At 32.6% G+C, this 23,537-nt stretch overlaps 1 protein-coding gene across 1 annotated transcript in view; it reads right to left on the reverse strand.

Moving 5' to 3' along the window:
* Positions 1–370: 370 nt before the first annotated feature.
* Positions 371–23,537, reverse strand: part of CAPZA2 (capping actin protein of muscle Z-line subunit alpha 2) — a 54,831-nt gene continuing 31,664 nt past the window's right edge. The window contains exons 3-10 of the mRNA XM_061165303.1: positions 22,449–22,500; positions 16,852–16,915; positions 12,510–12,716; positions 10,987–11,066; positions 7,571–7,649; positions 5,225–5,296; positions 2,487–2,549; positions 371–1,783 (exon numbers count right to left, since the gene is read on the reverse strand). Coding sequence (XP_061021286.1) covers positions 1,643–1,783; positions 2,487–2,549; positions 5,225–5,296; positions 7,571–7,649; positions 10,987–11,066; positions 12,510–12,716; positions 16,852–16,915; positions 22,449–22,500 — 758 coding nt within the window. The 3' untranslated portion in view covers positions 371–1,642. The remainder of the gene's footprint in view (positions 1,784–2,486; positions 2,550–5,224; positions 5,297–7,570; positions 7,650–10,986; positions 11,067–12,509; positions 12,717–16,851; positions 16,916–22,448; positions 22,501–23,537) is intronic.

The raw sequence follows: 23,537 nt of genomic DNA on the forward strand, positions 1-23,537 counted from the left end.
AGCATTCTAGGCCATAGAACAGAGTCAAAATAATTAACCTTCAGCGCATGACAAACTCATGATAGCCCAGTTGACATAATTAAGCTAATCAATTAAAAATTCACCTAATGCTTAGTTCAGAATCATTATTAGACTTTTGAAAATGTGTTTTAAAAAAGGGAATAGATTATTAGCACTATTAATTCATTTTCTTCTGGAACCTCAATATGAGAAAACTTGTATTTTAAAGCTAGAAAAAAACAATCTAACCAGAAGTGTCATAATTTTATGTATGTTTATATTCTTAATGCTTTCAAAGCCCAACTGTGATTTTTTAAAAAGAAATTAAACAACATGCTTTCATTGAGAGAATTTTTAAAATCTATACAACTCAAGCTAATGAAATATTTTATTGTACATAATAAAAGTGGTGTTTTTAAAAAAAACATTTCCAGGCCCAGACATCCACAGGAGTATGTGAGGAAAGAATTCCACTGGAGTATAATAAGCAATAACTCAATTCAATGAAACCACAAATCCACCCTCCCTATAGTAAATACTAACATTCACCACAGGCTTGAAATTCCTGTAGCATCAGTAAATGTATTTTTTAAAATATTACAAACATGCTTATGATGCATAGGAAGATGGAAAAATTTAGACCTCACTGCACACCATATGTACTCCCAGCTTGTCTAATTTACAACCAGTAAAGAATCACAAATATCCAAAGAAAGTATTTTAAAATAGTATATGATTCACTGGTAAGTGACTTTTATACTCAAATAAATACGAAATTTTTCATTTTAATGTCACATTGAATTTCAGTACTTTTCACTCCAAGAAAAAAATAAACTGAGACATGGTCATGAGTTCAGGATTATATATATTACAATTTGCCTTGTTATAATACATTTGTGGCTTTATGATAAAAATAACTCAGGGACATATGGAATCCAAGCTAATTTGCATAACTGTCACAAGGGAAAAAAAAGCATTAAATGCATTTCTGAAATAAGAATTTTCATTTAATTCAGAATCTCAAAACAGCATTAGACCTTGGCCTTGTTTAAAAAAAGTTCAGTTAAACACTAAGCTAGCTAAATAACCTTCTTGAAAGGTTTAAACACAATTGATATAGAAAATGCTTTCCCTCTAATCTCAATCTTACATAAATGAAAGAGGTGAGGGGAGAAAGGTAGACAATTTCTTTAGCAGCATATATGGCTAAATCCATCAACCACCTTATACTAGAATGTCCATTATTGACCCCATTAAAAAGGACTGGGCAAAGAGCAACAGTTACCCACTTCATAGACCAGAAGACAACAACTTTAGGGTTACAGTGTAAAACATTTTTCAAACACTTCAAAAACTTTTGACATTAAACTACAGGAATCATGTCTTCATTGTAAGAAAGAAAGACATAACAGAAAGTAAAAGACATTTAAACTAAACTGATTTTCAATCTTCTCTGAATAAAAGAAATTTTAAAAAAAGGTTGATTAGCTAAGCTTTGTGCTCTAACCAAACTAATTAATTACAGTGATTTTAAATGGCAACAGCCCTCTGACTGGGTAGCTTGACAGTTTTGAATACTTTTGCAATGATTTTTTTTTTTAACGCAAAGACACTAAAATGATCCGGTCATGCAATGTTCATCTTATGCATTCTGCATCTCTTTTCCAATCTTGTAACTAAGGATCTTGTTCCAATCAATCTTAGTGCGTGTAACTGGCAACTGTCGACGTAAGGCTTTGAAAGTAGTGTCTGACATCGTCTGGTAATTCTCACTGATGGCAGTCTAGGAAAAACAGTAGTTAAAAGTTTAAAGAAATAAAAGGAACAGAACAATGTAGAAAACACATAGATATTTTAGGAAACACCTTATTTAAGAAGCCTGTTTCATTGTTTTTAAAAAGTCAAGTAAAAATCCCAAAATGGTTTTAATAGCTATTTAAAAGCAGCTAAAAGAAAAAGCTTATAATCATTTTGAATAATTAAATTTAATAAAATGAAATTATAAATTAATTTTCTGTGTGTTCTCATTTTGGATCTATTTTACTATTTCTCTCAGAACAATTTCACAAATTACTGTTTGCAAGGAGTGGAAACATGTCCAATACATAAATGCTTAAATTCAAGAATGCAGTTTAGAAGCTGATAAAGATGTATTATAAAAAGCAGAGTATAAAATGAACTACGATCTAAGCAGATCACATATAATCTAACTGTTCTGGGAAATACCTCCTATATTAGAATTTCTTGTCAGAAACAAAATAGCCATCTAAAATCTTGGGTCTATTTTGACCAGTTCTCAGAAATTACAGTTGGCTAAAACTGAGTTTTTGCTACATTTTCACAAGTCTTCACTTGAACTAAAATGAAAAAAGACTATCTTATTATAGTGAAATGATGAAAAAGTTCAAGCTTATGACTGAAATTAAAATTTCAGTGCCAATATTTATAAGCAAACATAGATTATTTAATATTTTTGAAACTCATACCTGGTATTCATTTTCTGCAGCCTCTACAATCTTTATAAATTCTTTTGCTGTCTGCACCTCATTCTGAATGAAAAACAAAATCAAAAGAAATAAAATAGTAACTTAAAACTACATCACTATTAACTTTTAAATAGGTATGTCAATAGATGTCCTGTTAATGATTTGTACAATTTAAATAACACAGGTAGAAATTATGACAAAGGGAAAAATACTGTAAGATCAACTATTCTAAATTCCAAGACAATTAGGCAAAAACATTTTACATCTATAGAATGAGTGTGTTTATAGTGTTCCCTGGTTAAAGAAAGTGAAATCTTAGTAATGCATGCTGATGAAAAATTCAATTATAATACAAACATGTCAATAGATAATCATTACAGATAAGAAATTAGTCACAGATTTCTAATTAATGACTATATGCCAAATACTTACTGAACAATATTCACCACCATAATGATACATTAAAAAAATATTACCAATTAGAAAAAGCATATTTTTAAATTTAGTGTTTAAATATTTTCTGGAAATTTTTTAAAACATTTCAATATAATGTGTCCTTGTATTTTTCCTAATAGTAAATGCTAATGGAAAGTGAGACTTTTTTATAAATAAATGTTAACAAAATTATCTATATCTTCTTTATATATATTACTTATATATTGGGCACATTTTTTCTATCCAAAAACAATAAAACAACAAATGAAAATCCTCTAAGATGAAGTAAAAAAGTAATTCCTAAAACAAGCAGCACAAACTGGCATACTAGCCAAGTTTAATTACTACAACCAGATCTTGCACAACTCCAGTCTATGATTTTGCAGACAAATCTCTCTTAGGAAGAATTTTTACTCAATCTCAAAGAAGACAGTACCAAGTACCCTGCTACAAAAGTAACTTTACATAGATACTCATGACACAGAACTATATTGAGACTGCCTTATAGAAAATCAGACATCAGTAATTATCTTTCCTGGCAAATTTTGCAGGAATACCATTTAGCAAGAAACCAGAAATCACCTTAGTGTGAACAAAAAACTGAAACAACAACAAAAGCAAAGAAAAAAGAAAGAAAAGCCCCAAATCCCACAGTTTTCATTTCTTTTCAGACAGAATCTGGCCTAATATAGTCTCACATGTTTCTTAATATTAAATGCTTTCTTAAAATTAAACTTAAAAAAAATTTGTAAATTTTTGAGTATTAGTAGTTGATGTTTACAATACAAGAATGGCTTTAGGTATACAATACAAATGTTTATCAGAAATGTTATTATTAATGTATTATATTATTACTACTCTGGGGAGAAAAAAATTCCACAAAGACATAGTTGTATCTGCAATGAAAAGAATGTGTGAAAGAACTTTGCAAGAAAAAAAACTTAAGTTCAAAATTTCTAGAATTTGAAAGCTGAACAAGAGAAACTTCATTAAATCTTAATCCAAATAGAGGGGAAAAAAATACCATAGGGCTTAAAAGTTAAGTACAGGATCACAGACCTTAGTTTAAGAGCTAAAACCATAAAATTCTTAGAAGAAAACACTGGAGTAAATCTTCATGATCCTGGGTTAGGTGATAGTTTCTACTAATATTCCAAAAGCACAAGTAACAAAAGAAAAAACAAACTGAACCCCATCAAAACTAGTTACTTCTGTTCTGCAAATGATACTACCAAGAAAGTGAAAAGACAGTCAATCTGTATCTGTACATCATATATCTGACACACAACTTGTATCAGGATACATAAGCAACAATTACAACAAAAAAATACAAATAACTAATCAAAAAATAAACAAAAGATCTGAAAAGACATTTTTCCAAAGAAGCTATTCAAATGACCAATAAATACACAAAAATAGGCCCAATATCATTATCCATCAGGGAAATATAAATAAAAATCACAATAAGGTACGATTAATACTAACTAGGATAGCTGTAACAAAACAGGTAGACAAATTTTGGTGAGGATGTGGAGAAACTACAACTGACAGGAAGTGAGCTAGTTCAGCCACTTTGGAAGCAGTCTGGCAGTTCTTCAAAAGGCTTGACCAACCTAAAGCCACCACCCTGTATATACTGAAGAGAAATTAAAACAATTTCTACACAAAAAATGGTACATGAAGGTTCACAGCACAAAAACTGAAAAACAAGACACATGCCCATCAACTGATAAATATATAATGGTATATGGGTTATTATTTGGCAATAAAATGGACAGAAATACTGACATCTCTCACAGGGTGAACCATGAAAATATCATGCTAGGTAAAAAAGCCAATCATGAAAAAACACATATTTTAGGATTCCATTTATATAAAATGTCCAGAATAGGACAATCCATAGAGTCAGAAAGTAGATTCATTGTGGCTTAGGGTTGAGAGGGGCTTGGGGGAAGGGCTGGTAGGAGGGAACAGGAACTGCTAATGGGTACACTGGGTTTTTGGAGGATGAAAATGTTGTAAATAAGACTGTGGTGACTGTTGTACAACCCTGTTAATATACCTACAAATAAATAAATTTTATACTTTAAATGGGTGCACTAAATGGTGAAATGTATCTCTTTAAACAAAGCTGCTTAAAAAAAAAAGTTAGGTACCAATTTCCAAGTACTTACCATCTTTCCTCTATCCGAAAATACTTAAATCTACAGTAGAAATACTATTTTAAATGTTAATTCCAAAACTGTTATGATTTGATAGAAGTATTAGGTTGTTTAACTTTTATTTTGGAATTAATTACTTACAGACACTGTTAAGGAATCTTGTATATCTTTATGACTCACTAGTTGAACATTACCATCTTCATAATAATGAACCTATTAGAAAAAGAAATTACAGTGACCACGTTTCAGGAGTTATCAAGATCCGCATGGCTTCAACAATCACACCAATGCAGATGACTACCAATTTCGGCTCTAACCCAGTCTTCTCTGCTGAGCTCCTGACCTTTTAAACTTCAGTGAGTATCTTCCCGCCTTCAGGCTAGTGAGGAACTAGGCAGCAATTCCTGCAGTTACTCAGGCAAGCCCTCCACTGACTGGACTGCAGGACATCCTTACCTCACAGATGCTCTACCAGTATCTAAACTTGATTTCCAAAACTGAACTCATAATGTTCTCTCCCAACACCAGTCATCTTCTGTGTATTTCCACTACCCATTTAACCCCTCAAATCCAAAGACATGAATTTATTCAATAAACATTAATTAAATATAGACGACTGCTACTACAGGAGGTTACAGAAACATAAAGCTTTTTAAAAGACAATCCCTGACCTTGTATTTCAACACAACACAGTAAGAGGTATGTACAAAATATATTAGCAATACTCCAGACTCTCTCTGAAACTTAAAAAAAGGACTTCATAAAAGAGGTGACATTGTTCTTGGGTTTAGTAAAATGAGTATAACGGACTAGGGAAGATGAAGCAACTTAAGCTTAGAGAAGAGTATACTTTAGAAAGGCCTACAGGTACCTAGGACTGGCATGTGTGAGTTTGAGGAGGAAGAGGAGTGGCTGACAGAATACACAGGTAGGGGACAAGTCAACAGTAGGCCGTGTATGCTATGCAGTATTGTCTGGAATATTTAGCAGGTGAATGTACCACTAAAATGGTTTCAAGAGGCAAGTACATATCCAGATTTAAATTAAAAAAAATCATCTTTCTGATGGCAATGTAAAAAAATAGATTGTGTGCATTAATTGCTCAGTTGTGTCTGACTCTGTGACCCCATGGACTGCAGCCTGCCAAGCTCCTCTGTCCACCGCATTCTCCAGGCACGACTACTGGAGTGGGTTGCCATTCCCTTCTACAGGTGATCTTCCCAATGCAGGGATTGAACCCAGGTCTCCTGCATTGCAGGCAGATTCTTTACCATCTGAGCCACCAGGGAAGCTCTAAAATGGATTAGGAGATGACAAAGGCTCCAGCAAATTAACAAAATCATGTAAACATTATATGCTAGGCATCATGTTAAGTGCTGAAGATAGAACCAGACAATCCTTATTCTTAACAAGCTTTAGCCCAACAGGGGCACCATCTCAGAAATTATGCAGGTGAGAGCTTTTGAGGTCTGACTGAAGGAAAGAATAATGTCAACAATAACAGGTAACATTAATTAACACTTTATGCCTGGCTCTGTTCTAACCACTTTGCCCATATTAACTCATTTTCAAACTGTATGAGCTATTCCATTACTACTATTTTTCTTCCTTTTTTTTTTTTTCTTAGCTGATGAGGAAATAAAAGCTTAAATGACTTCCCAATGTTACTCAACTGATAAGAGCTGGGATTCAAACTCAGGCAATGTGGTTTCAGAATCCATGTTCATAATTTCTATTCTCTAGCCCTTAAGGGACAGTCACATCAAGACATAAAAGTAATAGGACATAAGCTTAGAAATAATATATTCTGGAGTCAAATAATAGAGCAGTGTGTTTGATCCAACTTTACTCCTTTACGGCTCTTAGCACAATACCTTTCATGACAGTTTCGTGATATAATAAATGTTATCGAATAAATAAGTGAACCAAGAGGAGACCAGTCAGTATCTCTCTGTAACTTATTTAATACTATTTATATTCTAATCCTCTTAGTTATCAGATTTCTTCTACATAAACATGTGAGCTTACATTGAGTCAGTTCTAGTGGGTTTCACATAAGCGAAATATGAGTACAGAAGATACTTAAGATATATATAACATGTACATGTATTAATATATATATTTATACATCTACACACACACATATATTAATATTATACTTCATTCAACTCCACCCCAATTTTAAAGAACAGCGCAACTCAACTCAGAAGATGCTTGGATGAACAAACTGTATAAAGAGCAGCCCAAATGATCGGATCTAATCTTAGCTGTGTTTAGAATCGGTCAACTACTCCTGCAGATTTCTGATGACTAGGGAATGAACTGCAAGGTTATTTAAAAGATAAAATCAGCACTACTTTTTCCCCCATTGCCTCTGTAAACAAAGACCTGGGGAAGAAATAGCTACTGGGCACTATGAAAATACATGAGTTAGTTGTTTCTCCGCTCAGAATCATCTAGACATGAGCAAACTAATTTATTTCATACCTGAATTTTCAAGATGCCAACCACCTGAGTGGTTGAAGGAGTGATTGTAAACTTCCACTCTGACCTCCAACGACCATTCCTTAAAAATAAAAACAGCAGCTGTAAATAAGGTAGGGAAAATATTTGAATAAATTTTAAATTATTTAAATTCCAGACTTAAATTTACGCTACATAATGACAGAGTGTGGGGGATGGATGATGTATATTCATTTTTTTAATCACTGAAATATTCAAAAGAATCAAGAGGTTAAGTTTAGTTATGAGCTACATTTAATTTAATCTTCACCTGACTGATAAGGATCTACATAATGGATGCAATTTCAGAATTCTAAGGCTTAAAATACAGTTCAAAACTACATCAATTTTCTCACTTATGCCTTAATTAAGAAAAAACTGAATAAATATTCAGATTATCAAGGGCTCTCACAAGTTTACCATCCACTGAATGATACTAAGTACATAGTTTTAAAAGAATGGATGACAGTTCAACATTCTTAGGGAGATTTTGATACTTGGAAGGAGAAGGGTTATAAGTATCAGATTTTTTTTCTTTTCTAATTTGAGATTTAGTTTCCACATAAAAGGTACAGATTTCAAAATGATATTTGGTATAAAAATCAGTACAGATTAATGGTAGGAAACTGTGACATTACAAACAAGCAACAAGCATGTTATTTATTTTTGTCTCTCAGATAATGATTTTATTTTTGTCTCTCAGATAATGATTTTATTTTTTCCTGACATCTTTTTCATAGCAACTTCTTTGCTTTCAAGTTCTATTTGCTGTTTGCATGCTAAAGACATATCCTGATATGTAAACTTACCAGTTTTTTTTTTTTTTTAAACAATATGTAAATAGTTACAGAGCTAATGGGTCATTATACTGGCTTTGCTACAGAATTATTTCTGGGTTCCCTTCAATAGTCTTGAAATCTGACCCATCACAAAAACCTACAGTGTGATAGCACTCTCAAACCTAAAATCAACACTTATTTGAGAAGTACTATAATTAGTACAAAGCATGTGTTCTACAAAATAAAAGACAACTTTGTAACATGTTCTGATTTTGAGTGACTCAATTCAGTCATTTTGGAAAAAGAACTTAGATCTATTCATTTTTATTCCACAATTCCAAAAGAGGTTATTCCTCTTATCTAGGTATTAGTATCAACAACTAGTGAGGTCTAAGCATACACAATTCTGATTTATAATGGCAATATGCACATATCACCACTGATTGTGAAGAGGGAAAAAAAAAAGGAATTACAAATCAAGCAATGGTACCACTTTGAGAGCTGTTTCAAAAGATCCTTCCAAAGGCATTACTATATATATATATACTATACTATGCATATATACTATATATATATATTACTATATATATACACAGTAACAGTATATTGCACTGTGTAGACAGTACCCTTTCATCAACGGAATAGTCAAGATTTCTTGGACTTTGATTATATTCTTCCCTTCTCTTCTATTAATGCTTTAATTACAAATGTGAATTTATTCAACAAACATTTATTAAGCCCCCAATACTGCTGGACATTACCAAAACAGTAGAGATCAAGAAAAGAATGTCTCTAGTGAAATCTAAGAAATGTCCATGACTAGACTCTTCTGATCTTTATTCTATCTGTATCTGAGGTGAACTGAAGTAATTTCATTGTACCAAAATATTTAGATTTTAGTGAGGATATTGTGATATGTGATGTCTAGTACTTTAGAATGTCATACAAAATTATCTTTTCCAAAAAGTGGAAGTGATTTTAGCTTCAATAATATAATGTTCACAGTAGTTTAGAAAAAAATTTAGATATGTGAAGTGAAACAGACTAGAAAATTCAAGGACATAATTTTCATTTTATATATGATGACACAAACTGTATTTCTGAAAACTAGTAAATTTACTATATTTATAAACTAGTAACTTTACTATAACATCTCTCAATATATTCTAAACTAAAACTGAGTTATGAGTCCAAATCTCAACAAGATTGATTTCATTGTAAGTATCCTGGCACAAACACCATAAATTAATAGCGATTTTGTGAAGATCTATTTCTTAAGATACTGGTAAATCAATGCGACAAATTTTTAGGCCCAAAATGGACAAAACACATTTATATTAATGCCATACAAGTAAGTTAATACAACAGAACTAGGAAACTTCAGCTTGTCAAGAAGGCATATGTCTACAAATTGAATTGATTTTCCTTCAGTGATAACGGATCTGCTTTCCTCCAAATGTTCCTGTAACCTTACATTTATTTCTGTGATGGTTAAGCAGTAGAGCAACCTTGGACCATGGATAAAACTGGTCCACAGGGGTTACTGATACATGCTATTGTACCCTTAACAAACCATCAACCAACTCGGCTAACAAGTCAAAGGCTAAAATACTTCAGGTAAATATTATAACCATACTTATTCTTAAGGGCTTAGCATGTGTTATCAAAAAATGGGGATAAGAGTAAAGATTTCATTCAATTCCGAACTTAAAGTCTTGGAGAGCCACAGAATTTTAAAACAGGAAAGATCTCAGAAATAGGATTGTCTAAGAATAAAAAGGCCCAACAACTTGATGAATAAAAGTCTAATATGAATAGGACTTCCTGGGGGCTCATACGGTAAAGCGTCTGCCTATAATGCGGGAGACCCGGGTTCGATCCCTGGGTTGGAAGATCCTCTGAAGAAGAAAATGACAACCCACTCCAGTATTCTTGCCTGGGAAATCCCATGGATAGAGGTGCCTGGTAGGCTACAGTCCACAGAGTCACAGAGATTCGGACATGACTGAGTAACTTCACTTTCACTTTCAAGATGAGTAGGGAAAACCAGTATTTTGGAGAGCTGGACTTTTACAAGGCATAATCAAATGATTTGTACAAAAATTATAAGGCATGATTGTAATTCGTCTCACTGTACAAAACATGTCATTATTTTCTCATATTGGCCAACCAGGCACAAAGAAATCCATATGAAAACATCTACTTCAGCGTCATTAAAGTTCACACACAAAAATGATCATCCTTCACTTTATTAAGTATCTCTGTCTTCCTCCCCCATGTTAAGTCTCATTCAGGAACAATCCCTTTTCAGGATGAACATATGGGCCTGCCAACTGGTCTGGTCATAGGCACACATGTTCCCTTAGAATGCTGCTTGGTAGTCTAAAAACTACTCCTCCCTCTCCCACCTTTTTTTCACTGAGTGTCAACAGATTTACTGCTACCTTTAAATGATTGGGTGGAATACAGAACAGTTATTTCTCTCATATCAAAAGGCTGAAGTTTTATACTGTACTGTTCTTAGTCAATAATACACAAACAAGGTATAAGCCCAATCAACAAAGCAAGAACTACAAAGAATATAAGCAAGGTCATAATTCCCCAAAACAAAATTTAACTTACCAAAAGTTTTTTGCTTGAAACTGATGGCTTTCTATGCATGCAATAATGGTTTGCTGTCCATCTATTTTTTTACCATATACCTTATTGGTAGAGAAAATAAACACAAGAGTGAATTTAGGTCCACAGAATGTCCAACTTTAAACATCTATAAAATATTGAAAACTGTACAGAACTGTGGCAAGAACATATAAAAGAATACAAAGTAGGTCATCACTCCAATATAGTAGGTAGGAAAACAAGTACTTATACATCGAATCACAGATTCTTAGTGAAACATAAAATAGCACACAACAGATGAAGTACAACCTATTGGGAAAAAACCAATTGTACCCTCATATGTTCAAAAACATTTCACAATCTCAGGGGTTGTCATTTCTCTAGACATTTAAAATAAAAAAGTACTGAGACAGAAGCGAGAAAGTTAATTTACTTATAACTGAGAAAGTTCACTAAGAGAATGCCTGTAATGGGTTGATGATGTTTTAATATTTGATTTCTTGCCAACTGTTTTAAAAGTAATGAATAATTTGTGTCTTTCAATCCCCCGGGGACAAGTGAGGACTTTAACTCAACCATACCACCTTATCCTTGTGTTATTCTTCCAAAAGAATCCTAGTCAACATGCTTATAACTGAAAGAACCTGTACGGTATTTCAGGTCATGGTGCTATACTTTTCAAATAATTACTGAGTTAGATACTTAAGGGAACCATATGAATTTCTTTCCTAGTCAGGCATCTTCTAAGAGTGAAATGGGGTGGCTATTGGTAATAATAACAAAGTTGGGACAGAAGGTATTAACCAAGATGTACAGTCTTCTTAGACTGGTAGGCAGAGGCCAGGTTCACAGAGCCTTGAAAGCCATGTCCAGAAGTCTGGACTCTTTCCGAAGTGCAATGCAAAATCTTTGAAGAATTTTATGCAGATTTTCATAATTTGATTTGCATTTCAGAAGATCATTGGTTATGGACAAGATCACAGAAGCACAAATGCAGGGGACTAAAAAGCATACTAGGTACACTTTTATGAAGGAAAAGAAAAGTACTCCTACTATATCATTATTTTATCCTGAAAATAAAAAGCAGGTTAAATCTATGAAAAAAACCACATTAAAAATATAAGAAATTTGGTTATAAAACACACAAGGAAAAGATTTTACTTCCAATAATTTTATTTAAGATCTTGTAATTTAAGGAAAAGAAGTTTGCTGTAAGCTGATGGAGATGAGTCATGAACATGAGATTAAAGAATCTCATATCATGTTCCTCTAACCAACGTATGAGAATTACTACTTGACTTTAATTCAAGGTACAACCATTTTTCCATTTTTAATGATTACAACAGATTTACTATTTAAAGTTTCTTGAAAAAACTAGTAAACATTCTCAGAAGTATTTACTTCAAAAAAAGAAATATTGTTACTAAATGTCTATTCTGTAAGTTAGTATAAATTTCAAGATATTACAAAAACACTTGTCATATTTACATAGGACAAAAGAAAAAAGTGCACATTGGATGACTCACAGTGCAGACTCCATTCGGATAATGTTCTTTTACATAAGCTCGTAGAGCAGTTTCTACTGAAGTTCTCCATGATTCAATTGCATTTTCTGCTTCATGTGGTCTTGGATCAGTTGCTTCCTTTCTTAAGTGATCAAATTTGAAAGAGATTCTGTTTTTTGGATCCAAAAACTTTCCATTTCCCAGGTCACCATGTTCTGTTATCAGTACCTTCGATGATACAATGAATTTTGGGGAAAAAAAAAAAGGAAAAAAAAAAAACTTTAAAAAATAGTACTTAAATACACTGTCATATTAATATACATTCCTTAAGCTTTTTCTTTAAAACTATAAAATTCTACTCCAAGCAACTGATCTAACCATATGGCATAGCTAAAATACTTCAAATAATTAGACTATAAAGACAGTGAGGGTGGTCTTATTCAGTTTACATCAGTGGATCTCATTTTCTCCCAGTATAACATTCAGCTACCCAGTTGGGGGGGAAAATTCATCTTCTAATATCCTGCTGGAGTCAGGTTTGGCTTGGTTTTGGAGACCTACGAACAGGTTACTAATTTTATTATCAGTCTCCAGTTCCCCAAAACTGAGGAACTGGTAATAACCTTTAATGAGAATGGCTACAAAGGAATGATTTTAATCCAGTTAGCATCCTCCTCAGTGTGTCCTACATTACTTCTGGGGCCACAATTTCACCTACCGTGAAGTGCCTGCTGATTGTTTTCAGTAAGCTTATCATTGACAGTTGTTTTCAATTGACTTCTGAATTTTAAAAAAAAATTGTAATTTCTTTATTTATGTATATATTTCTTCATACATGCATAAATTTGGTATTTTATGCTTTGTTTTTAAAAATTTCACTCTTTCTTTCCCAAGCAACTCTCCCAATATTTGACTCCATACCTATATCAGGACTCCCCCATCCCTCTGAAGTAAATTATGCAAACATAGGAGGTACCCCTTTTAAATTTTTTCCAGTCATGTTATTCCACAGATTCAGATAAATACATACACAGACACACATGGAGGGGTTTTATTTGGTCACTGTTCTATGAGAATGGAATGAAAATGCACACACAGTTTTCTGCATGTGGTTCTTTTCAACATCAATGACTTATAGAAATCCTTCAAAGTCAACTGGTAAACTGCTCACCATTCTTTTAAATGGTTGCATACTATCCCTTGATACGGATACAACATAATTTACTCTGCCATTCCACTATGTTGGACCATCTCTTTATTTCCAGGCTGTTATCTTTTTGGGGGGAGGATCAAGCACATTAAAAATGTTGAAGTATTATTGTACATATATTCTAACCTGCTAATGTTTCTATTTCCATTGGATGCTTCTATTTCTCTTAGATTCTCAGCAGTGAGAACAGTAGGTAAAGTTTGTATATTTTTAATTTTAACACATAATTAGATTGCTTTCTGAAAATGGCTGTGATAATCTACATTTCTAAGAACAATAAATGAGGATGTTTCCCTTCATATTATCACCATCAACAAGCACAGAGTTCTTGTCTTCAGTCTGATGAGCATAAAATATATCTCATTACTTTAATTGTATTTCTCTGGCTGAATCTAAATATCTCTAAGTTTGTAGACCCATTTTTTTCCGTGAGTAAATACCTTTTAATATTTTTTATCTGAGTGGTTTTTTCTTATTAACTTGTAAGTTTCCTTTATTTACGGTTATTTGTTTTATTCTACAGTTAAAATAATTGATATGCCGCAAAATGCCCATCTTTTTCTTTTACAATTTCTGGGTTTCCAGTCTTAAGGTGGTTTCCCTTGCCCTTAAACTACACATGTAGATGCTTTTCTCTGAAAATTCTAGTCATTTTACAAATTTTTAATCCATTTGATGTTCATTTCTATACACTCTATGTGACAGAGGACTGGTTTAAGTACATGGTAGACACAGTTGATAGAAATCAGTTGTATCAATACCCTTTATTATATACCTGTCCAAATTATAACCTTGTCATGTATACAAATATTCCTATAATTCTGAACTTGATATGCTGCTCTCCTGATCTATTTGTCTGCACGATACCACTCTGATATGACTTTACACTGGCTGTAAAGCATCTTCTGCTATCAAGCGATACAACTGTCTCTCGCCACTTTAAGAAACATTTTTCTAAGTGTTTTTTCAAGCATGGTTTTCATATAAAGTTTGTGAAAATTTTGACCAATTAAAAAAACTATCAGGATTCGAATCAAACTGCATTAAATTCATATTTTAGTTTTTATATAATTTAACTTTCTACTTTAAAATGGAATTCACTATGCTTTTCCATTTGCTCAGAAACTATTTTATGTTTAAGAAGATATCCATCACTTTTTTCACAATCCCATGCACTTCCTGTTAAGGTTTATGTTCAATATTTGTTGTTTGGTCACTAAGTCATGTCTGACTCTTTGCAACCCCATGGACTGTAGCCCACAAGGCCTCTCTATCCATGGGATTCCCCAGTCAAGAATACTGGAGTGGGTTATTTCCTTCTCCAGGGGATCTTCCCAACCCAGGGATCAAACCCATGTCTCCTGAATTGGTAGGCAGATTCTTTACCGCTGAGCCACCAGGGAAGTCCCATGTTCAGTATTACCACTATTTAAAATGAAACCTCTCCCCCTCCAATTATTTCTAGTGTAAAGTCCCTACTTGCCACAATAGAGGAAAGTTAATGCATTTTGTATACTTACCTTAAATTCAGCCATCTCACAAAATTCTTTTAAGTCTAACAGATTCTTTTGGTTGGGAGGTTAACTTATGAGAGTTTCTCACTACTTCTAAATATAAAAATCATGTCACCTAAGAGTTCTCTCTGCTTCAAAAGCCTTAAGAGTTCTCATTCTCTTGTCTCATTTGTGACCTGCCCATTGATGATACATAATGAAGGTGACAAGTTGACATATCTAGATAGTTTTCTATTTTAACTAAAATCACATTAGTGTTTGTAATTTACTACTGCTTTTTGTTAAACAGTCTATTATATTTAAGAGGTTCTCTTCACCTCTGTTTTACATAGGGTTTTTGTAATGAGGATTGGCTGCTGGATTTTTCAAACCCCTTTTCACTGTCCTTTGATATATCGTAAGACTTGTTGGCTAACTGATAGAGCCATATATTGTCTTGGAACCACTCCTACTTTCCATAATAAATTCCATTTAGTCTTGACATATCATTCTTCTGATATACTTCTGGATTCTGTTTGTCAATATTTAAAGTTCTGAAATCTACAGTCATATGAGAAATTAGTGTAGTGTACGTTTTTTGTTTTATATTTATTAGGTTTAAGTATTAAAATTATGAGAGGTTCATAAAATGAATTTGGGAGCTACCCAACATTTTAAAAAGATGCACTCCCTGGATCCAGCAAATCTTTTAGGGATTTACCTAAACAAAATGATGGTCCGTGTGTTCAGAGGTATAATAATGTTCAGCACAGTATTGTTTATAACAGTTAAAATCTCCCAAGGGAAAAAAAATTTTAACAGCTTTATAAAATGAAACCCACTATAAGCCTCTAAATATACGTGTGTGTATTTACACCCATGCATAAATCTATTTGTCTTCCTATCTACCTATCCAGATTTACTTTTTCCCTTCAGTTATAAGTCATCTTCTGTTTAGTCTCTCTTTTTCCCCTGTAACTAGGTAACTAGGGGACCACATATTGCATAATGCCAAATGCAAGCTTCAATTAGCCACTGAGACTGTTACTACTTTCTGTTGTGCTTTATCTACAAGTTCCTTCTTCATATCTTTTATATAAATTGTGCCTCATGTAAGCATAATATGAATACAACTACTGCCCAATTATTAGTAACTTTAAGCCAAAAAATAAAAAATTAGAATGCTAGTGACTTTTTGTGGCTTTTCTTGCTTAGCAATTCCAACTTGCACTTTGGAAAGAAAAGATTTAATAATTACTAAATGCTAAGTTACTTGCATGAACAACTGCAGAATTCCAGAGTAACCAAATTATGACATAAATCTTACTATTATATATTCTAGATTTTGTATTAACATAGGATTGATTTTTTCCCTATAAAAAACAATAAGGTAGATTTAAAGCAATTATCTTATAAAAGCTTAAAATAATTACATTTAAAAAAAAATTACATTTGAGTATTTCTAAAAGGGACTTTTTGCATTATTGGTCTCAACAAAAGAAACTACATTTTCAATTACTTTGCCAATTGGCTATGGTTAAAATAAACACTTAAAAAAATTTTTTTTAAACATACCACTTTACAATTCTTGCAGGATACATTAACCATTATAAGTGAAATAAAGAAAAGCAGATTCTGTGTTTATGTGAAACGTACATACCTGATCTTCATAACCTTCAATTTTTACTGGGGTAAACTGGTCCAAGTTATATTGTGCAAATGCACTAAAAAAGAAAAAGGTCGGTTATTTAAAATTATGTATTTAATGCTCTTAAAAAAAAAATCACAAACAATTCACTTGTCAATAAAAGTCTCCTGCACTGCACATGACAAGTTAAATAAAACTGTTAATTCTCCACTATTGATCTTATATTAGGTATATATTATATAGATATGGCTTTATAAAAACTGATGAATGACATCCAGCTCTCAATATTTAGCTAGTATAGGCCTCACTTATCACATCCACAAAAAGAGGGGTTTGAACTAGATGACTTCCAAAGTTCCTTCTAGTTCAGAAAACACTCCATTTACCCACTCATCATCCATTTACCTACCTCTCCATCATGCAAATATTTAGGTGTTAAGCACTCTGTTAGACATAGTGAAACCAACAATTTCTCTGCCCCTACAGCCCGATCACCCATTTCTAAGTCACCTGTTCCTGTAGCTAAGATATTTTTACGCCCTTTACTACGAGTCACTCACATCTTTTACTTTTCACCATGTATTTCCACTAATTTCTCTTATCTATTGTTCAAATTCTGTTCATTATTTAAACTCAGCTCAAAAATCATCTGTAAATAGAAATTTTAAATTTCTTCCTTTCTGCTCCATAGGCCTTGGATATTGGGCTCCAATATGCCTCTATACTTTCTTCAGTTAGATAGAAACTGAATATGTCTTACTCCCCACTGGGAAATCCCTAAGAGGTTTATTTGTCTCATCATCACAGTAAAGTCTGGCATTCATACATCTGTTAGATATAAGGCTATTTCTGGATATTTCGAAGTTTTCTAGATTTAGGAGTACCAAGTCTTCAGTATGCCTAATTTTACTATGAAATATACTGAATTTATGCCTTTTAGCAAAGATGTCCAATTAAAACCACTTTTTAAGAAAACCCATGTTTTCTTCCCCTTACAAAAAGACAGGAATTTCTCAAAACTAAATTAAAAAAAAATTAAAAGAGTTAAAGCAATAGGAAAAAGGCAGAAGGTGGAAAAGAAGTACAGAGAAAGAGACTGCTTGTTTTAAAGAAATTCAATATAAAAAAATGAAATTGAAGCAGCAACAGGACGATGGCTATGCACTTACTCTGATGAAACTGCCACTGGGCTACATTCTAAATGTTTTTATAATGCTTTTCAAACTTACGTTATATAGCTCTGGACAGTCTCAAGGACAGGTGATACATTAACTTTTGAGGATGAAACCAGGTTTGGAGATACTTCAAAAGTAATTCAGAATCAAGGGAACAATGAGGCGGGGGTAACACGATGTTTGTTTGAAAATTATTTCATAGAGAGGACAGTATAAATCAGAATATATAGTTCTAAAGTCAATCAATGGTTTAAGGTATATTTCTGTACTTTACAGATAACCTCAGAAATCTGCAAAATGAATTTGAATAAGGAGTTTTGAGAAATTCTGTACAAAGATTAAAACTGAAGTCAACAGAAAGAATCAATACTTTCTCTTCTTATTCATCTAGTTAGCAATCATTTACTGCAACTATAACCACATGCAAGAAAAACTGATGTTTCTACTCAAAGTTTTGATGTTTTCTGAAGTCATACTTATAAACACTTTGTTTTTACCACTAGGTACTGATTTCCTCAAGGACTAATCTTAAAAGATTAGAATATCAGGCATTTAATGTATATACCTCTTAAAATATGGACCAGGACTGTCCCTGAAATTTGGTTTATAACAAAAGAGAAATATAGCTCACATTCCAAGGAAATTCAATTTATTTAAAAGTAACAAACATCAGATAAATACTACTTTGGATAAATAAAATTTCAATGCTTTCATCATACTTTATTCAAATGTATGACTATTTCATACCACTTATATAATTATGAATATTTTTGTGACCTTCATTAAACTTTATTCTGCACAGGAAAAACTTCTTTCAACAAATCAAGTTTCTTATTTCCTTAACTTAAAAAAAATCCACTAATTTTTGCACCTACATGAAACAACCCACATTTATTTACCACAAAGAACTCAGAGGAAACAATTACTCTGAAAAGTACTGCTGTTAAAAGGTCATGAACAATGTACATTTCCTTTATTTTTGTAAGACTTTTGTCAACATCCTATATGCTATAAGAAAGAAAAATTAATTTTACTTGGATATATAATTTAGAAGGTTTAAAGAACTTAGGAATAAGAGGCCATTCACTCAGAAACTAATAACTGAAGTCAAAGATATCAAGTAAACTGATTTCTATCAAGCATGTCAATCATTAACAGGGGTGGAAGCAACCCAAATGTTCATTGACAGGTGAATGGAAAAACAAAATGTTTATCCATTTTTTATCCACAAGACACACACACACAGCAAGTGTTAAAAAGGAAGGAAATTTTAACATGCTCCAATACAGAAGAACTTTGAAGACATTCTGTTAACTAGAAAAAACCAGTTACAAAAGGACAAATACTGTATGATTCCAGTTATAAGAGGTATCTGGGGAAGTCAAATTCATATAGAAAATAGAATATAATTCCCAGGGGCTAAGAGGAGGGGAGAATGGGAAATTGTAGAGTTTCCTTTTGGGGAAATTAAAAAAAAGTTCTGGAAATGGATGATGGTGATGGTTATACAAAACGTGTATGTACTTGATGCCAAAGAATTGTGTGCTTAAGAAACATTAAAAAGTTAAATTTTATATTAGGTATATTTTTCCCACAATAAAAAATAAAATATAAACATTGCTATTAAAAGATAACAGGGCATAAAAGACCCCTAGCAGCTTGTACAATCTTGAGAATGAAGAACAGACCTGGAAGAACCATGCTCTCATATTTCAGAGTTATGCTACCGGGCTGGTCCAAAGGCTTGTTTGGGTTGTTCCGTAAGATGTTAAGGAAAAACACAAATGAACCTTTGGGCCAATCTAATTCAGAGCTACAGTAATCAAAACAGTATGGTGCTGACACAAAAACAGACATACAGATCAATGGAACAGAGCAGAGAACCCAGAAATAAATCCACATACTTATGTTCAATTAATCCATGACAAAGAAGGCAAGAAATTCAATGGAGAAAAGACAGTCTCTTCAGTAAGTCTCTACAGATCAATGGAACAGAGCAGAGAACCCAGAAATAAATCCACATACTTATATTCAATTAATCTATGACAAAGAAGGCAAGAAATTCAATGGAGAAAAGACAGTCTCTTCAGTAAGTGGGAAAACTGGATAGCGACATGGAAAACAATAAAATCTGAACATTCTCTAATACCATATATGAAAATAAACTCTAAAGCCCCAACTGTAAGACTGGAAATCATAAAACGCCTAGAGGAAAACATAGACAACACTCTGATATAAATCGCAGCTAGTTTTAGATCCATCTCCCAAAGCAAAGTAAACAAAAGGAACCTAATTAAACTTAAAACTTTTTGCATAGCACAGGAAACCATCAACAAAACAAAAAGACAAATAATGAACAGGAAAAAATATTTTCAAATGATATATAACTGATAAGGAATTAATATCCAGAATATATAAAAAGTTGATACAAATCACAAACAAAAAAACAAACCACCTGATTCTTAAAAAATAGGCAGAAGAATTGAATAGACATTCTTCCAAAAAGGACATACAGATGATCAACAGGCATATGAAAAAATGCTCAACATTACTAATCATTAGGGAAATGTGAATCAAAACCACAGTGAGATATCACTTCACACCTGTCAGAATGGCTAGTGTCCAAAAGAACATAAATAACAAATGCTGGAAAGGATGTGAAGAAAAGGGAACCCCCCTACACTGTTGGTGGGAATGTAAATTGGTGTAACCACCATGAAAAACAATATGGAGCTTTCTCAAAAAACTAAAGACAGAACTGCTCTATGACCCAGCAATTCTACTCCTTGGTTTGTATTAGAAGAAAAAAAACTACTTCAAAAGGATACCTGTACCTCAATGTTCATAGGAGAATTATTTACAGTTGCCAAGCTGTGGAAGCAACCTAAGTGTCCACCAACAGATGAATGGATAAAGAAGTAGTAGTAACTATGTACTATGGGATACTACTCAGCCATAAAAAATAATGAAATTTTGCCACTTGCAACAATATTGGTGGACATGGAGAGCATTTATGCTAAGTGAAATAAGTCAAAGGAAGACAAGTATTGTATGGTATCACTTACACGTATAATCTAAAAATAGGACAAACTAGTGAATGTAACAAAAAAGAAACAGACTCACAGATATGGAGAACAAACATGGTTATTAGTGGGGAGAGGGAAGGCAGGTAGGGCAAGAAAAGGGTAGGTGATTAGAGGCACAAACTATTATGTATAAAATAAATAAGCTACAAGGATGTATTGTGTAACAGGGAATATAGTCAGCATTTTGTAGTAATCACTCATGGAATATAGTTTTAAAAAGCTGTGAATCAAAAAAAAAAAAAAAAAAAAAGCTGTGAATCATTATGCTGTATACCTATAACATATGTAATATTGTATATCAAGTATACTTCAATTTAAAAAGTGGGGAAAAGATAATAGGAATTTAAATCAGAAATGTCTGCAAGTCTGCTGAACTTCCACCTTCATTAGAGTTAACTCTTAAAATACAAATTTAATTGATAAAGCCTTCAAACTTTAGAAAAAAAGAATTAGAGCAAATTTCCCCCATTAGTCAAGATTTCACATTCTGGGTAGTATTCTAAGATGAAAGTAGGTGGCTGTATGGATACTGAACACTCTTTGTAAGGCATCTTAAAGTTTAATTTCATCATTTTCAAATGAGTAAAGAAGTTAGTTAAAAAATGGGTCCACAGGCCTTATTCAAGGAGGTGGGAGAGGAAAAGAAAACAAATTATTTCTCCAAAATCTTAAGATAGTTGTGGCAAGTCATGATTGTGGTCATTGGTCCAAAGAGGACATACTAAGATTTAGAACTGCTTAGTGATTCTTTGAATCACTCACAAATCTAGTAAATGCTTATTAAGTAAGCATGGTTCAGATACTATGTTAGGTATTTATGGACAAATAAGTTCCTAACCCTCAAAAATCTAGCTTTTAAATTGAAGTACACTTGATCTGTAATATTTCAGCTGTACAGCAAAGTGATTCACGAATACAAACATATACATTCTTTTTCAGATTATCTTCCACTATAGGTTATGATAAGATACTGACTATAGATCCCTGTGCTATATAGTAGTCGGTCCTTCTCAAATATCTATTAGGATCAATCATTTAACAGAAAGTTAAGCTTGCATAAAATTGAAAGTGTCACAATTTCAAAAATCAAAGTTTCTAAAATATTTTATCCAACTGTGCAAATGCCAAAATGTAGTATTAAGTATACAGGCCACACACAATGAATACAGAGTTTCATGTTATAGTTGTGTCTCTATATCCCTCTGTGGTCAAAATATTTCTCTTCTAATCTAGTACATATATATGAACTTGATGTACAAGTATCTGTTTCAAGGATTAGTACCTAAAACCCCTTTAAAAGTTTCTCCCATTTCACTTTAGTTAAGTTAATGTAATACATAATACTTACTGGGCTGCTCCTTCCCTGAGAAGATTATCATTATTAAGTAGTAACCGAACATCTGCAAAACAAACATTATGTTTTCAGTATTACTATTTTCCTATATTTGAAATTTCTATGGACTGAATTTAAGTTATTTCAGTCATGTATTAGCCTCCTACCCACCCCCACAAAATATGTACAGAAGATCAAAATATTACTGTGATGACCAAAATAACCACAGAAACACATCATGGTATTAATAAGAAAAGAAAAGATTTTGGAAAGGAAATAGGAGATGTAACGAAATAAAAATGTTATTTCAAACGCAGGCAGACTGTAACCACCTATTCCTGTAACTTTCTTCTTTGTGTCTCCAAAGAATAAACTGAAGATAAGCTACACCAAAAGGATGATGTGAACAGACCTGAAAAAGATTGAGGACTGTGCCTCTTAATGTGACAATACTATCATGAGTCTCAAATTAATTTGCTTTATGGATGCAAAAGACTGAGGACTATGCCTGTTAGTGTGACAATACTATCATGAGTCTCAAATGAATCTGCCTTATGGATGCAAAAGATTGAGGACTATGCCTGTTAGTGTGACAATACTACCATGAGTCTCAAATGAATCTGCTTTATGGAAAAAGTGATTAAACAAGAAACAGTTTGTGAACACTGTACAGATGTAGGCATTTTGTTTCTCAGACATCTCATGTTCAACAACAGATGAATGTGTTCAGTTGGATATGGGTAACTACTTTACTTGATTGAGTAATCTCATTCTGGTTGTTGATTCTTAACTTTGTCCTAATTTTAGACTCAACTATGCAGACATGTATCTATTAATCATTAAAACAAAGCTAAAACTACAGCTTTTAGTTGGGAAAAAAAAAATCACAAAATTTCACCAGAAACCAAACAAAATTCTACTCTAGTCTTGGTGTATTTTCTTTCATTATTTTCTCTATACACTTGGCTATTGTACATAATTGCTATCATAAAAATACATATAACAAAGTATCCTAATTTTTTTCATTAAATGAAAATAACACAAATAACTTTAGAAATTGGTTAAATATAACACAGACAATAGTTCTTATAAATAGTGTAAAAT

The sequence above is a fragment of the Dama dama genome, chromosome 18 (genome assembly GCF_033118175.1).
Source record: "Dama dama isolate Ldn47 chromosome 18, ASM3311817v1, whole genome shotgun sequence".
Taxonomy (NCBI): domain Eukaryota; kingdom Metazoa; phylum Chordata; class Mammalia; order Artiodactyla; family Cervidae; genus Dama; species Dama dama.